The 17287-nt window shown below is 44.6% G+C and overlaps 2 protein-coding genes across 3 annotated transcripts; one reads left to right on the forward strand and one right to left on the reverse strand.

Annotated features, from left to right (window-relative positions):
* Positions 1–3211: 3211 nt before the first annotated feature.
* LOC108404676 (major allergen I polypeptide chain 1-like) lies at positions 3212–4444 on the reverse strand. Its single transcript, XM_017672388.3, has 3 exons — positions 4221–4444; positions 3883–4070; positions 3212–3366 (listed from the first exon to the last, which is right to left on the reverse strand). Exons 1-3 carry the CDS (start codon positions 4279–4281, stop codon positions 3337–3339), a joined length of 279 nt encoding a protein of 92 aa, XP_017527877.1. The 5' UTR covers positions 4282–4444; the 3' UTR covers positions 3212–3336.
* Positions 4445–7382: 2938 nt separating this feature from the next.
* LOC108404673 (major allergen I polypeptide chain 2-like) lies at positions 7383–10351 on the forward strand. 2 transcript variants are annotated; one of them, XM_073225801.1, is made up of 3 exons: positions 7383–7520; positions 8603–8784; positions 10124–10351. In XM_073225801.1, the coding sequence occupies exons 1-3, from the start codon at positions 7484–7486 to the stop codon at positions 10223–10225; spliced, it is 321 nt and encodes a 106-aa protein (XP_073081902.1). In that variant the 5' UTR covers positions 7383–7483; the 3' UTR covers positions 10226–10351. The 2 variants fall into 2 exon arrangements, with proteins under 2 accessions (XP_073081902.1, XP_017527875.2); XM_017672386.3 differs by lacking the exon at positions 7383–7520 and adding an exon at positions 7823–8081.
* Positions 10352–17287: the final 6936 nt, after the last annotated feature.

The raw sequence follows: 17287 nt of genomic DNA on the forward strand, positions 1-17287 counted from the left end.
TTGTAGAATATGTTCAAAGGAGTTGATTACTTTATAAAAATTGAAATATAGTTGATAAACAATATTGTATTGGTTTCAGGTATGTGACATAGTGATTTGACAATTTCACACATTACCAAATGTTCACCCCAGTAAGTGTAGTTACCACCTGTCTACCTACAAAGAGATTACAATAGTGTTGACTATATTCCCTAAGCTGAACTTTTATCCCTGTGATTATTTTATAATTGGAATTTTATACCTCTTTATTCCCTTCATCTATTTCACCCATTCCCCCCCTTCTGTAGGATTTTTTTAGACCACACTTATAAGTGTGATCATATAGTATTTATCATTCTCTCTTCTTTCACTTAGCATAAAGCCCTCAAGGTCAATCCATGCTGTCACAAATGGCAGGACTTCCTTCTTTCTTATGTCTGAATAATATACCAGGGTGTGTGTGTGTGTGTGTGTGTTTGTATACCATATTTTCTTTATCCATTCATCTGTCTATGGACACTTAAGTTGTTTCCATTTCTTGGCTATTCTAAATAATGCTGCAATGGACATAGAGAAGAAGATACTATTCTGACATAGTGATTTTCTTTTCTATCGATAAATACCTAGATATGGAATTTCTGGATCATGTGATGATTTTTGAGGAACCTCCTTACTGTTTTCCATAGTGGCTGCACCAATTTACATTCCAGCCAGCAGTGCACAAGCCTTTCCCTTTCTCTGCATCCTTGCCAACTCTTGTTATTTACTTTTTTTATGATAGCCATTCTAACAGGTGTAAGAATATCTCATTGTGATATTGATTTGCATTTCCCTGATGACTAGTGATGTTGATTGAGCACATTTTCAGGTACCTGTTGGCCATTTTATGCCTTCCTTGGTCTTTTTTTTTTTTTTGCTATTGAGTTGTATGAGCTCTTTATATATTTTGGATATTAAACCCTTATAATTTATTAGAGAAATAACTTGCAAATATTTTCATGTATTATGCCTTTTCATGCTGTGGAGGTTTCCTTTGCTATAAGAAGTTTTTTGGTTTGTTATAGTCCCACTTGTTTATTTTTGCTTTTGCTGCCTTCATTCTGCTCTTCTTAACATGGACTTCCCTCAAGAGAAGCTATTTTATTAGAGTCTTATCTACTGGTGTTTTATTAGAACCTTACCAACCCGGGGGAAGGGAAACATCCAACTAACCCTATGATTGGCATGTTAGTGCTGGCTTTTGGCAGGGGCCTCAGTTTCTTGTCACGTGGACTCCACTCTGTAGAGGACTCCACGAGGACTTCTCTGTAGAGTATCTTTGCAACATAGTGACTGACTTCCCCAGCCACTTGTGAGTAATTAAAAAACACAAGGCAGACGCTTCAATATTTTTTATAATCTAGGGAAGTTAATCACCATCATTTCACAATATGCTATTATTTACACGGATCAGCTCTGCTCATTGTGGTAGGAATGAATCCCAGGTGTAAATACTAGGAGATGAGAATTATCTCAGCTGTAAAAAGGAATAAAGGAAGGTTATACACTGTAGTGTGAATGAACCTTGAAAATATTATGCTAACTGAAAGAAGCTGGGCACAAAGGTTCATATACTGTTTGATTCCATTTGTATGAAATGCCCAGAAGAGGTAAATCCACAGAGTCAGAGGAGAGTGGTGGTTGCCAGGTACTGTGAGGAGGAGGAATGGGGAGTGACTGCTTACGGGGAGTCAGATTATTTTTGGGGTGATGAAAGGCTTTGGAACTAGTTAGAAGTGGTGTGTTGGGCAACTGAATTGCACAATTTAAAACAGTTAATTTTATGTTATTTGAATTTCAATTTGAGAAAAAAAATACAGAATGAGGCTGAAAAGTTGGGCACATCGGGAGAGGAGAGTTTCCTGACACCTGGCTGCTGTCGGAGGCGTGCGTGCTGGAGGATGGAGGGGCAGGGGCAGCCGGGAGAGGCTTCCACTGGGGGCTGGTCCCAGAGTGGGAGTGACCACTGGTAGGTGAGCGGCACAGGGGTCAGTGTGAGGGCCAAGCAGGGAAACAGGCCTTTTCTGAGGACTGAGAAAGGGCTAGGGCTTTTCAGAGGCCAGGTCCCTAGAAATCCTAGACAGGGATTATGCAGTGACACACAGCACAACTCAGCACAACACAACCTGATGAGACACAATGGAGCAGCACGTGGTTCCACTCCGTTGTAGCAGAGCAGAAATGAGGGGCTGCAGGGGACAGCAGATGTCACTGGCACACTGACCAGCTTTGGGTCCCTCAGCCAAGCCCCTGGGTCTTGGGCTTGAGTCGCTCACTTCCGTGTGATTGCTGCAGAACCCGGATGCCCTCGGAGCTGCTGAGGGCAGGTACTGGGGCTGGAGTGCAGAGTGAGGCCTCACACTGACCCCCTTGCCTCTGAGCCCAACTTGTTTTGGGAACTTGATGATCTTCCTGCTGAGCCAATAGTGCTGATGGGTATTTCTGGGCCCTCGCAGCCCAGCCTGCTGCCTGCTTGGCCAGCCTGGCTCCCATGAGAATCCAGTCCAGCTCTCACTCTGGGCAAGGTGGCCTTTCCCTGCCACCCCAGAGCATGCTCACAGGGAGAGAAGCAGCTGCTCTGGATGACCTCTGGGGCCTCTCCTGAGCCTCTTCACCACGAGGGTCTTTGACATGCCCCTTCTGGGCAGAGGTCTGTGGTTCAGCCCAGTGGACTGTTTTCTAGGGGAACCTCCAGTCAGTTCTGAGGTGGTGGGGGGCAGGCCAAGAGGAGACAGACAGGGGTCAGCCGGGCTTGGGAAGCCTGCAGAATCATGGCCGTGGGGCACACCCAGGGAGGAGTCCTGGGGCCCCAGGACCCTGGACCTCTACTCTGAGCATCAAACACAACTCAGAGTTTGCTTACAATGAGGCGGTTGAATCTGTAACTGAGTGGTTGGCGTTTGGGTTACCTGAGGCACAAAAGGTGGTTTTCTGGTGCTGACCCTTTGTTCTTCTGTCCAGGACTTGGGACAGGGGCCCCTTTTCACCCATTAGTTTGCTTTGGCCTCACCAAAGAGGTACTGGGTAGGCGGGCTGCTCAGACACTCTGGCTGTCTAATTAGCATTGCTCCCCTCCCCTCACCTATTGAATTCAGGGGAGGAACAATATCTGACAGCAGCTGTAAGTCCCACAGTTTGTGCACCTCCCCAATTCCAGCCCCAGGAAGCCCAGTCTCCAAACAGTAAGCCCTTTGAATTGCAAAGCTTTTATTGCTGGAATCCTTTAGTCAGACACCTAGACATGGCAGGTCAGGTCGCTGAGGTTACCTAATGATCAGGTAAGTGGCTTCCTTGGGGCTTCTGGCAAGGATGGGTCCATTAACAAAAAGGGCTTGAGAATATTCTGTCCTGCAAAGAGAAGGTCAGGACACCTGGTGACGGGTGAAGGAGACATCAAGCGGCACTGGACACTCACTGACTGCTTCCTGGGGAGCCCTGAATGCTTGCCACTGAAGCAGTGGCTTGTTCCTCTACTTGGGTCAGCAGGCAGGGGTGTTGCCTTGATTCTCCCTGGGAGCATTCCAGGCTTGGGGCGTCAGGTGCAGGAGGGGACTTTCGGAAGCTACCTCTTCTCCTGCCAGGTGAGGCACAGAATGGCCCTCTGGGATCCAGGGAACAAGGCCTGGCAGAGCTGAGAAGCCAGGGCCTGCCCAAGAGTTCAAGGGCTAGACCATCTCTTCCTGGTCCTTCCCTGCATTGCTGGTGTTGGCTCCATTCTCTCTACCTCCTCATTCATGAGATTCTTTCTCCTCACTTATTCTAGGTAAGGGCCACGAGGGGATGAGAATGAGCTACCCCCACCCCCACTGCCCTGAGGGGACCCCTGACAGGCGTCAGAAGCAAGACACACATGGGTGGACCTACCAGGAAGCTGAGAACATGGGCCTTATCCTCTTTGGTCAAGCTGTGGTCAATGCAGATCTTCAGTGTCCTGGCATTGGCCAGCACGGCACTGTCGTTTCTGTATTGTGACACTGCTTCAACGTACTCATCAGCAGTTCCCTTCAGGAATGTGTGAACATCCCTGTCCACAGCTGGGCAAATGTCACAGTCTGGGACACAAAGACCAGCTGACACTCCCTTGATAGACACTCATCAGGACCCACTCTTCCCTTACCCCTCCCAGCATGCTCCGAACTGCCCCAGAAGGTGTCAGAACCCCTGGGAACATGTCCCCCAAGGCCCATGTCCCAGGCACGCACCTCCTCTGGAGAGCAGGAGCAGGGCCGCCCAGAGCAGCACCCAAGCAGCAGCCGGCTTCATGGTGCAGGCAGTGGGTGCTCCCTCCCCACCCAGGAGCCCTCTTATACCTGCCCTGGCCCCACAGAGGGCAGGCGGGGCCTGTGCCTGACATCTCCTCTTCCAGAAGGCCCCCAGAGGCCGCTCCCAGGCTGCAGCCTGGAGCTGCCTGAGGCTGGAGAGGGAGCGGGTGAGGGAGGAGGGAAGGGCAGGGGCCTAAGCCCCAGAGTCAACAAGGACACCGGCTTGGCCGCCCTTCCCACCCTGAGGTTTCCGTCCTAGTGTCAGCTGACATGGGAAGTTAACTGAAATGTCCTAGGTTGACTGGGGAAAGGGGCAAAAAGTCTCCTAAATCAGGTTTCCCGATTAATGGGCAAAGTCAGCCTGTTATTACACGTGACCTCTCAATTTTGTGGATTTTTCACATAACTCTGCTCAGCTAATGGTCTCACAGTTAGTAAGTACCAAGCGAGGCCAGAGCACGAGGCCAGACCCCTGGTCAGGCTGTCTCTCTCCCCGGTCAGGGCAGGGAGGCTCCTGCCCGGCCCTGTTTTCATCACAGTCCTTGTCCTTGAACTACTCAGTGGCCTCCCTTGAGTCTGTGCCTGGTCCAGAAGTTCTAATTTGTTGACCAAGTCCTACCACACAGTTACTTTGACCCCAATATGACACAGAAATATCATTTTTCACAAATCTGCTGCTTCTTTTGAGTTGCCCTGTACTGTTCACACCATCATCTCTGCAGAGCTACCATCCAAGGAAAAGCCAAGCCCCTTCTGTGGGCCACAACCCCTATGCAGTTTGTGAAGCTGCTGCCCCTCTGAGCTCATCTTGGCCATTCTCTGCTCCCTCACCGGCCTTCTGTCTGCTTCTTAACTATGCCAAGTGTGTTCCTGCAGCAGGGCCTTTGCACATGCTGCCCTCACTGCCTGGAATGTTCTTTCCACTGCCTGGAGACCTCCAAGTGGTTGCATGATCCACAACTAATTCCTCAGGTCTCTTCAAATGTCACTTTACCAGAGAGACTTCCTCACATCCTTGGCCCCTTATATCAAAGGGCGCTCCCCACCCTGCCCCCAGTACCCCCTCACCTCCCCCACTTCATAGCACTTCTTGCCATTTGGGATTGTCTTCCACTCCCTTTTAGATGTGTGACGAGCTCCAGAAGAATGAGGCTTTGCTGTCTGCACTGCTGTGTCTACAGGAGCAGAACAGGGCCCAACACACAGCAGGTGCTTCACGGGGTTCGTTAGCTGATAAAGGGAATTCCCCATTTTTCTGGACTTGATAAACAGAACATTTTTACTTATTCTGGCTGTATATGTGTTTATGAATACTGCCTAGGATTAAAGTTTTCATTGTTTTGGTAAGTCAGAATTAAGCAGTTTCTTGCTAGAGGCACCTGACTGGCCTGAGTCACCTGTGACTGAGTAAGGTTTGCTGAAGCCCAGAGCTGAAGGTAGGACACAAGTTTTCTGACCCCAGTCAGAACCCTCTGCCAAACAGGATCCACATCCGGTAACTGCCATTGGAAAGAGGCACCAAGTACTGAGCTCCAGCTGTCAGCTGGCCACCATGGAGCCAAGGATACTGATGCCCAGGGGCCAGGCCTCTGAGGGTCCCCAGGAGGGGCTCAGATCATTGTAGATGTCCTTCAGAGATTCCTGAGCACCTACCAGCCCAGGAAAGTGAACACCAAATGCCCAGACTGCACATGCTTCTCCTTCTGCACCCAGGACAGAATTTCAGTGTGGTGGGCACCTAAGCAAGGTGCCCACTGTCTTCGTAAGATACTCCCTGCGATCTTCTGCCCAGCTCTGTGGGATGGTGGAGCCGGGGCTTAGAGTGCTGCTGAAGTCACAGTCAGGGTGCTGATGTCAGTCCAGCCCTGGCATCCCGGCAACAGTGCCATAAGACCAAGGAGCCTCCAGATGGGGGACATCTGCTGAGGCCAGGGGGAATTGCTGGACAGGATAATGGATGAGATGCAGCATATGCAGCCCCTTTTTAATGTAAGTTTTCTTTTAAAATACTTTTAATTTTAGGATAATTTTAGATTTACAGAGAAGTTGCAGATTTGTCAAAATGAAGGAACTGACCTTGGTACATTACTCTGAACTGAACCCCAAAGTTTATTTGCATTTCACCAGTTTACCTGTTCACGTTCTTTGGGTTCCAGGATCCAATCCACATCGAAAACACACTGCAGTAATCGTCATATCTCCTCACTCTCCCCTGGTCTGTGACAGTTTCTCAGTCTTCCCCTGTTTCTCATGGGGCAAGGCACTTGCCAAGTGCTGTAGACTGTCCCCTAAGCTGAGTTTGTCTGCTGTTTTTCTGTCACTTAGACTGGGGAAGACACAACAGAAGTGAAAGGGCCTTCTGTCTTCCACTGGTCGTGTTAGCCCTGATCGCTTGGCTAATGCGTTTGCCCCTTTCTGCACTGTTTTTCCCTTTCCCTACTCTCTCTTTTTTCCTGGAAACGAATCATCAAGCCTGGCTCACTCCTGAGGGGGCTGGGCAGGAAGTTCCGCCTCCTGGAGCAGGATTACTATTACAAATAATATCATAATGTCCCCCATAGACGATACAGGTACTATTTGGAATGCTTCTGTAAGGAATATTTGTTTCTTCTCCCCATTTATTTACCTATTAAATCATTTATTTATATCAGTATGGACACATTATTTTATACTTTGGGTTATCATCCATTACTATGTTCTTTATTTGGTTGCTCAAATTGTTCTGGATTTAGCCGCTGGGCGCTTTCTCAGGCTTCCTTCTGGTAGTTTTCTCGGGCTTTCTCATCCTGTTCATGCCAACAAACCGCTTCCTGGAATAGAAGGTTGAGTTCAACTTTTGAGAGAGTTTAACCAGAGGGGTTGCCACATACGGTGGGGGCAGCACTCCATTCCCTAGAACTCCAGCCCACGTGGCCTGTAGGGCTGTGGACAGCTCAGGGCCTCTAACACCGGCGACAAACTGCACAGCACAACCGCTCGCTGATGTTCCTGGAGGGGCTATGCAGCCTAAGCCCCCCTAGGGGCCAGATTCACGGAGGAGCTGAGACAGCCCGGAGAACGGCCAAGGTTGGAGCCACCGAGTCAAAAAGATGCTCTGCAATTTGCTCCCTTAAGGGTGGCAGGGAAGCTGGGGGCGTGAGCCGCAAGCTGAGAACACCCACAGAGGCACAGTCCTCCGCTAGGGAGTGAGTCCGAGCCCGCGGATGGTGTGCCCGGGGCTGCAGCCAGTGAGGGCGGCCGGTGAGATGTTCAAGGGGCTCCCGTTAGGCCCGGCTCCCATACTTGTGTCCAGGACTAAAACTTGGCCAGAAGCAAGGTGTCTGGATGATCTTTTGTCTACTTAAAGCTGTCACAGACCTGCTTGACCCCTCTGTGATTTTCATCACCATGTTTGGTGAGAGTCCTGTGTTTGGAGCCAGGATAGGTTGGGGGAAGGATGAACAGGAAACGGAGGTGACGGTTGGGGCTGGGACAACAGAGCGTTTGGCTCCGGATGGAGTCACTTAGAACAGCTCCAGCTGGTCTCTGGCAAAGGTAAAGCCACCTCTCCAGGAGCTTGGCTTTCAGAGCAGCAGGGGTTTCCCACCTTAATACACTGAGGGCGAAGGGAGCCACGTGTGCCAGGTCCCTGCCCACAAGGCTTTGGAGCTCCTGAGAGGGTCTGAACTGGGCTCAGGGAGCTGGTAGCTTATATAAAGCAGCAGAAACTTCCCTGAGCAGAGCGACCAGCAGTTGGCACCATGAAGAGGACACTTCTTGTGCTGGCCTTGCTGGTGACGGGAGAGCTGAGCATCTGGAAGGGTGAGAGCAGGAAGGGGGGCGATCAGGAGAGGCCTTCCTGATCCTTGCCTTGCTCTGTGTCACTCCACCACCTCAGGGTGACCTCCGAGTAGCTGCTAATGACACATCTAGGGAGTGGCTGGGAGATGAGTGCCGAGGGGTCCTGCAGAAGCCCTGAGGTTCTCTCGGTCTTTGAATGGAGGGAGAGGCTTGGAGATGGAGGGGTCCTTAGCTGTGTACATGATAGGATATGGTTACTTGCGGTGGGTGGGGGGAGTGCATATGTGAAGGGCAGAAGCGGGCAGGCTGGTGTGCTTGGGGTAGTGATGAGGGCAGAGGGTCCTAGCCCCTCATAACGCTCCCTTCGCCCGGGGCGCCTCGCCAGTAAGCTTTTCTCTGTTCAGGGTGTAAGCAGCTGGGGGATGGGCAGGTCTCTGTGGAAGGTGAGTCAGGAGACCGTGAGATGCTTCCCAGCCAAGGGGAAACAGGAACTGCCTACCTGGGTGATCCCTTTGATGGGCTGCTTTCTGTCTTGTCTTCAGCGGAAGCGTGCCCTATTTTTTATGGAATCTTTGGTGCGATGGCCCTTGGAAGCCCCATGTTACTGGATCTCTCTCTTTTTCTGGCCAAGGCTACTGAACCCGAAAAAGCAGCCTTAAGAAAAATTCAGGATTGCTACAACGAGGGAGGATTCGTATCAAAAGTTCTGGATGCCATTGTCCTGGTAATTTATCTTCCCCACCCCACCTCCAAGAGATGACACACAGGCAGCATGTGGAGCAGCACTGTAGTGCCTGTTGTGCGTTTTTAAAAAGGGTCTGAGTAACTATGGGGTGAATATTCATGAATGGGGGTGGGTGGATAATTTGCCTTATGGGCTGGGTTGTATGTGCCTGGGGAGGGAAAGAGAAATGTTTTCTCTTAAGAGGAAACTGACTTGGTCAGGAGACCACAAGACTCTGTGTTTGCCAGGCTCCCCCACCCCACCCCACCATATTTTGCACCTTCTGTTTTGAACCCTGAGTATCCTGTTACTTTGTACTTCTTAAGCCTCCTGTTATCCCACACTTTCAGATTTGAACCCTGAGCCCGTTTCCTGTTCTAGCCCGCCTCATGCCCATCGTGCCAGTGAGCTCACACACTATTGGAAAATAAGGGTCTCATAACAAAGCAACAAGTGTGTGGGCTCCAGTGATTTTTTTTTTCTAGATTAGGGGAGCTGGCGTTGCAGGAGTAGAATTTTAACCTTTGGCAGGAAGGAAAGAGTCCTTGGTTCCACTCCCGCACACGTCAGACACTGTCAGCTTTATTTCAGGACTACTGCAAATGATCACTTACCCTTAAACCCTTCCCAGAAGGGACCCGCTGGCCTCCTAAGGCTCCCAGCTTTTGGACAGTTTCATTTCCTCTTATGTCCACCTTTATGGCTATTCCTTAGGCTCAGAGCCCCACTCTCTACAAGGCAGAATTACCTCTCTGTTGTGCCTGAAGCAGCTTCTAGCTACTCGCAGCTGCTCACTATGGCTCCTTAATGTACATTAAAAAAAAATTGTTACACAGTTCTGCAGATTTTGAATAGTCTGTCTCTTACTCTATTTTCCCCAAAGTGCTAATACTGCAAAATGAAAGGTTTGCAAGAAGCAGCATTTCTAACACTAACACGGGCATATGGGATTGTTTACACATGCATACACGTTCTGCATATCCAGGATACCTGGCAGACGAGTGTCAGGTACGGCAGACATCACATAAACCCAGACTCAGCCACCTTGCCCCTCGCTAGGGCCCAGCCCCCACCATGCCCACCAGAACCTTCTCGTCAACTTCCTGTCCTGGCTTGGCTGGTTGTTCAGACTCTCCTGTGTGTGGGTTAGAGGGCCCACCTTCATCCTGATCTGACTGATTGCAGCCCCTCTGTTGGTGGGCCAGACGTTCCTACCCGGGATGGAGCTGAATCACTGAGGATGAGGAGTGGGGTGATCCTGAGAACTGGGGTGGAACTGGGGAGATAGGCTAGCCCTGCTGAGGCTTATCCTTTGCCCCTCCTCATCTGGCTCTCCTAGGGTACCATTGCTACCAGCAAAGAATGCATTGCCAACACATTGGAAATGATGAAGAAGGACGTTCATGAAGCCTTGTCCATTCTGAACCCTGTGGAAACATGAATCTTTGCCACTGATGCCTGACCTTCGGTCTACCTCCCTGCTCTGTCTCCTTATCATCTGAAGCTGGAATCCAGACACCTGCCCCACCTGATTCTGTTTTTATCAGCCTGACTAATAAAATAACTGCAGCTCCGCATAGTGTCTGTGTGCTGTGTGCAGAGTCCGTGAGGCCTGGTGGGAGATCTTGGGAGATGATGAGTGACACATGTGGTTGTTGAGAGTGTGGCAACTGGGGTCAGGCAGAACCTGGATGAATCTAGGCCCTGCCGTTGATGAGCTGTAGGACCACAGGCGAGCTGTTTTCTCTTTCTGAGGCTATTCCCTCATCTGCAAAATGGGATTGTGTGCGAGGGCTAAACTAAATAACACCTATGAAACCTCAGACATCACCAGCCTGGAAGGATCACAGCATAGATAGCACACCCCTACCTATGGCCTTCTTCACAGTTGCAGGGCCTCTAGTTGCTTATGTCACTCCAGTGATTGAAGGGTGACTCAGGGGATGACCTGAGTGGGCTTATCACAAGTCCTCTCCATCCCTCAGTGGCATTCACCAGCTTTTATTCTTAGGTGGATGTCTTCTGAGGAGGCCACCTTTCCGCAGGGGCACCGAGTACCCCTGTTGTTCTTGGGCTCTGCCGGTAGGACAGCCTCCCACTCAGTCTCGGCCCAGGAGGAAGGGAGAGAGGGAGTGGATGGAAGAGTGACCCAGAGGGGACGTGCTGTCATGGAGAGAATCAGGCTCTGAAGTCCTACGTGCAGGATGTGCCCCCTGGGGCAAGTGTCATGAGCCCTTTGTACAGACTTCCAAAAGCATCAGATGGGGAATTGTATTTACCAGCAGGCTACTTGTGAAGCTACGAGGGGCAGGAAGCAGGGTATACATCTGGTTTCTAGAACCTAGAGCAGTGTCAGGCTCCAGTGAGTCTGGCCCACAAGAAAAGCGGCATAACCAGTAACACCTCTCTGCCTTCCTCTGCCTTCCGCATCAGGCCACCGACAGGGAGTTCAATTTGGCACTTGGGGCTAAAAGGCTGGGGGCTTGAGTTCTGGTTCTTCTCTGGCCCAGTGACTAAACTTAAGCATTTTAATTCACCTGTTTGCTCCTTCTACATCTTGATTTTACATCTGCCATTAGTCTGCTGGACTTAATATTTTTATTGAGAACTACAAAATAAAATTTGAACTTAAAATGGATAAGTCATACCTCGTATGGGATGCATCAACATTGTAGAAATGTCAACTATTACCAAATCCAGCTAATTTAATCTTCGTTGTAATGAAGATTGATCTAAAATGTATCCGAAAGACTAAATGCTTGAAATCAACCAAGAAAATTAAGAAAGAACAAGAACTACCAGCAGGATATGTCTCACTAGGTATTCAACATAAGTATAAATTTACTACTTATATATAGTTTATTTTTAGTAGAGAAATGATAGATGGTCATTATGACAGAGGAGAAAACACCCAAATAGACTCAAAGACAGTTTAAAATATAATGATGGCAGCTTAGTGAATTGTGGAGAAAGAATGGATTAATTTTGTCAATGGCATTGAGAAACATGGCCATTTTAAACATCAAGATGAACCTGCCAAACCTTTCCTTGTAGACGGAAGTGAATTAATGATTCAAGTGCCATAGTTCCAACGGTTAATTATTCGTTATGACTGATTTCTCTTTCTCTTACTCTCGGCTTTCATGTTAGAGTTTACTGGTTTTCCTCTACCTGAATTCCCAGTTTCTCTTCCTGCTGCTTGTGTCCTCTCTCAGGAAGCATTTTTTTTGCATCTCTTTTCTTGTCTCTATATGTTCACTTTCTTAGTGATGCCTACAACTTCCAAACTTAAGTCTCCAGCCCTAGCACTCAAACAATATGAGGCACAGAATAGGTATTTCTTAAATATTTGTTGCAATAGTGAATATTAAAAAAAACTCTAAAATCCTCACGAAGGACAAATGTACACAGAACTTAAATAAATGAAAAGACTTGAATGGGAATTCTCAATAGCATAAAAATGTCATTTCCCCTAAAAAGTTGCAACAGCAGTTTAATGTAATCCCAATGAAAACCAACAGAATTTTTTGTGAAGAAAAAATACTTCGTTTGCATAACATTGATCTTACATTTATTATCCAACCCAGAAAGCCGTCTCAAAGTATACACTCAAGAGAAATGAAAATTTAGGTTCACATAAAAACCTGCTCACCAACGTTTATAGCAGTTTTATTCAGCTTGCAGTATATCAAAGCTGTAAGCACCCTAAGTGTCCTTTAACTGATGAAGAGGTACACAAAAATTGTCACACTCACACAACTAAATACTACTCAGTAATAAAAAGGAACAAATTAACAACATGGATGAATCTCAAGTGTACCATGATGACAAACAGAAGCTGAGCGCAAACACTATAATTACATGGTTCGTTTATACGCCATTTACATTGTATTTGGGAAAATAAACTTGAATAGCTGAGAAAATGTAAAAAGTAATTAGGGGCAGTCAGTTCAAGCAAAAATATTAACACACACAAATACACATATCATAGGCAGATAAATGAGCTATCAATGGGAGGCCAGAAAAATTAGATCTAAACAGTCATGGATTTTATGACAAAGATAACTTGCAAACCAGTGAAGAAATGTGGATGATTTCATAAGTGAAATGGTGCTGGAACAACTGATTGAACATTTGAGAAATAAAACTGTTGAATCTCTCTCACATAAAGCTTTCTTTAAAATTAATTGCAGATAAGTCAAAGATTTATGTAGTTAAAGAGTAAGGCAGAAAAATTCCGTAAAAGTCTTCTAAAACTTATGGAAAAGTATTTTTTATAACCTCAAAGACCTTTCAAAGGTTATGTGTGTATATATATACATTATATATGAAATATATATAATATTTTTTCTTATATTAAATTCTATTTGTACTAGAATTGACTCTTTAAAACAAAAGAATAGAATAATAATGTATATTGGGATTTATGACAGAAATCAAATACATGACAGTGTGCACATGTCAGAGGAGGATATATGGAAGCATATTGTTCTTATGGTATACCTTTTATATTATACATGAAGGAATATAATATTACTTGAATGTAGACTGTGATAAGTTAAAGATATATCCTATAAATAAAACCACTTTAAAAAACACTAAAGAATTAGAGTTAATAAGTGAACATAGGACACAATACTACATCATAAAAATAAATTCAAAAGTAGGCAGATTAAAAGAAAAAAAGAATGGATGGGACAAACAGGAAATAAATAGCAAGGCTGTAGATTTTTATTTATTTGTTCATTTAATCAAATGTACATCACAGTGGTTCGACAGACCCCTTTCCCCTTCTCCTACCCCCTCCCCCACCCCTACCCATTACCCTTCCCCCACTCCCCTCTTCCACCCCACCCCCTCCCCCACCCCCACCCACTCCCCTTCCCCTTGGTAACCACTAGTCACTTCCCAGTATCTATGAGTCTAACGCTGTTTTGCCTTGTTTTTATATTCCACAAATAAGTGAAATCATATGGTATTTGTCTTCCTCTGGCAAGGCTGTAGATTTAAACCCAATCATATCAGTAACCACTTTAAATACAGTTTTAAAATTCTATTCGTAAGGCAGAGATTGTTAGAATGAATAAAAAGAGTTCAATATATGCTGCCTGTTAGAACCCTGCTTAAAGTATAAAGACAAATATAAGTTAAAAATAAAAAGGTGGAAAATGATATAACATGATAACGCTAATAAAAAGAAAGCCAGAATTGCTACATTTGTATCAGATAGAATAGATTTCAATGCAAAGAATAATACAAGGATTAAAAAGAGTTATTTCATAATGATAAAAATGTCAGTTCAACAAGAGGACATACCAATTGAAGGGTCCCCACCAGTAAGATGGCAAACTTCCGGCTTCTCTTCGGGGTCCTCAGTTCCCGCCGGCGCCACCTGAAGCCCAATCACCTCTCGCCCCCCTCCCAATCCCAGCACCTAGCCAACAGCCACCAGCCCCGTAGAAGTGACACCTCAATCAGTTCATGCCCCCTCCTATATAACCCAGCACCTTTCCCTAATATAGCGGAACTCTCCGGTGAATTGCTGCTATGTGTCGCTCCTTTCCTTTCACCAATCCTAAACATTTTTGCACTTAAGAGCAGAGCTTCAAATTAAATAAAGCAAAACCAATAGAAATGAAATGAGAAATGAACAAATCCAAAATTATACTTAGAGATTACATGTTTTCCCTATCAATTATTGATAGGACAAGTGACACAAAATCAATAGATTATAGAAAATTAGGATATCCTTCCAACAATCTTGACCATCATTATATTTACAAAACACTTCACCCAACAATACATTTAACACTGTTTAAATAAGTGCAGTTATATTTTCTGACCAAAATGAATTTAAATTAGAAATCAATAATCAAAAGTACTTAGGAAGTGTTCAAATATTAGGAAACTAAGTCACACACTCTTAAAGAATCCACAAGTGAAAGAGGAAATTATATGAAAAATTAGAAAGTACTTTGTTTTGAATGAAAATCAAAGAATAATTTATCAAGATTTGTGGGATGCTTTTAAAACCAGTACTTGGAGGCAAATTTATAGCACTAAATGCCAACATTAGAAAATAAAGATCTTAAACCAATAACTTTATCTTAAGAAACTAGAAAAAGAAGAGCAAACAATTAAAAATAAGCAGGAGAAAAGAAGTAACAGAGACCAGAGTGAAAACCAATGAACTAGATAATAAAACAATACAGAAAATTAATGAGACCCAGTATGGTTTTTCAATAAATTTGTAAATCTGTAGCCACATGGATCAGAATAAAAAGAGAGAAGATATAAATGACCAAATTAGGTTGACAATTATTTTTTTCTTTCAATATTTTATTTTATTAAAAAAATTTAAAAATTGAAATATCATTGATATACAATCTTATGTTGGTATGAAAGGTACAACACAGGGGTTCAACAGTTACCCATATTATTAAAACTTCACCCCCTCTAGTGCAGTTATTATCTATCAATGTAGAAAGATGTTACAGAATCACTGACTGTATTTTCCATGCTGTACTACCATCCCCGTGACCAACTTATATTGCGATTGTGAATTACTGTGCCCCTTAATCCCCCTCACCCTCCAGCCCGCATGTGCCCTATCCCACCCCTTGGAGCTTCTAGTTAGTTCCCAGTGTCTATGAGTCTATTGCTGCTGTTTTCCTTCTGTTTTGCTATGTTTTTATACTCTACAAAAAAGTGAAATCATATGGTATTTGTCTTTCTCCACCTGGCTTATTTCACTGAGCATAATACCATCTAGCTCCTTCCATGTTGTTGCAAATTACAGGATTTCTTTTCTTTTTTCCACTTGGTCATGATGGGTGATCTTTCTGATGTATTTTTGAACTGAGTTTGCTAATATTTTATTGAGGATATTTGCATCTATGTTCATCAGGGATATTAGTCTATAATTTTCTTTTTTTGTGATGTCTTTGGTTTTGGTATTAAGAGTGATGCTGGCCTCATAGAATGAGTTTGGAAGTATTCCCTCCTCTTGCATTTTTTTGGAATACTTTAAGAAGCATGGTTATTAGCTCTTCTTTAAATGTTTGGTAGAATTCAGCTGTGAAGCCATCTGGTTCTACACTTGTTTGTTGGGAGTTTTTTGATTACCATTTCAATTTCACTGCTGGCGATTGGTCTGTTCAGATTCTTTGTTTCTTCCTGGGTCAGTCTTGGAAGGCTGTATTTTTCTAGAAAGTTGTCCATTTCTTCTAGGTTGTCCAATTTATTGGCGAAGTTTTTTTATACTATTCTCTGGTAATTATTTGTATTTCTGTGGTACCCATTGTGTCTATTCATTCTTCATTTCTGATTTTGTTTATACTGTCTTTTTGTCTTGATATATCTGGCTATGGGTTTATCTGTTTTTTATTTTCTTAAGGAACCAGATCTTAGTTTCATTAATTTTTTTCTATTGTTTTACTCTTTTCTACTTTACTCATTTCTGCTCTGATCAATATTATATCCCTCCTTCTACTTACTTTGGATTTCATTTGTTCTTCATTTTCTAGGTTTTTAAATTTTGAGTTTAGACAATTTATTTGGGATTGTTCTTGTTTTTTGAAGTAGGCTTGTATTTCTATGTATTTCCCTCTTAGAACTGCTTTTGCATCATCCCACAAATTTTGGACTGTTGAATTTTTGTTGTCATTTGTCTCATTAATTGCTTGACTTCTGTTAACTTGTTCATTGATCCATTGATTGTTTAGAAGCATGTTCTTTAGCCTGCATATATTTGTAGGCTTTTTTGTTTTCTTTATATAATTCATTTCTAGTTTCACACCTTTGTGGTCTGAGAAGATGCTTGATACAATTTCAATCTTTTTGAATTTATTGAGGGTCTTTTTGTTGCCTGGTATGTGATCTATTCGAGAACATTCCATATGCACTTGAAAAAAATGTGTATCCTGCTGCTTTTGGGTGGAGTGTTCTGTAGATGTCTGTTAGGTCCATCTGTCCTAATGTGCTGCTCAGTGCCTCTGTCTCCTTACTTATTTTCTGTCTGGTTGATCTGTCCTTTGAGTGAGTGGTGTGTTGAAGTCTCCTAAAATGAGTGTATTGCATTCTGTTTCCCCCTTTCATTCTGTTAGTATTTGTTTCACATATGTAGGTGCTCCTGTGTTGGGTGCATAGATATTTATAATAGTAATATCCTCTTGTTGGACTGACCTGTTTGTCATTATGTAATGGCCTTCTTTGTCTCTTGTTACTTTCTTTGTTTTGAATTCAATTTTGTCTGATACAAGTTCTGTAACTCCTGTTTTTTTCTTCCTATCAGTTGCATGATTCACTTTTAGTCTGTATATGTCTTTGGGTTTGAAGTGAGTCTCTTGCAGGCAACATATAGATAGGTCTTGTTTTTTTATACATTCAGTGAGTCTATGTCTTTTGATTGGTGCATTCAGACCATTTACATTTAGGTGATTATTGATAGATATGTACTTATTGCCATTGCAGGCTTTAGATTTGTGGTTACCAAAGGTTCAAG

The sequence above is a fragment of the Manis javanica genome, chromosome 17 (genome assembly GCF_040802235.1).
Source record: "Manis javanica isolate MJ-LG chromosome 17, MJ_LKY, whole genome shotgun sequence".
NCBI classification, from domain to species: Eukaryota; Metazoa; Chordata; class Mammalia; order Pholidota; family Manidae; genus Manis; species Manis javanica.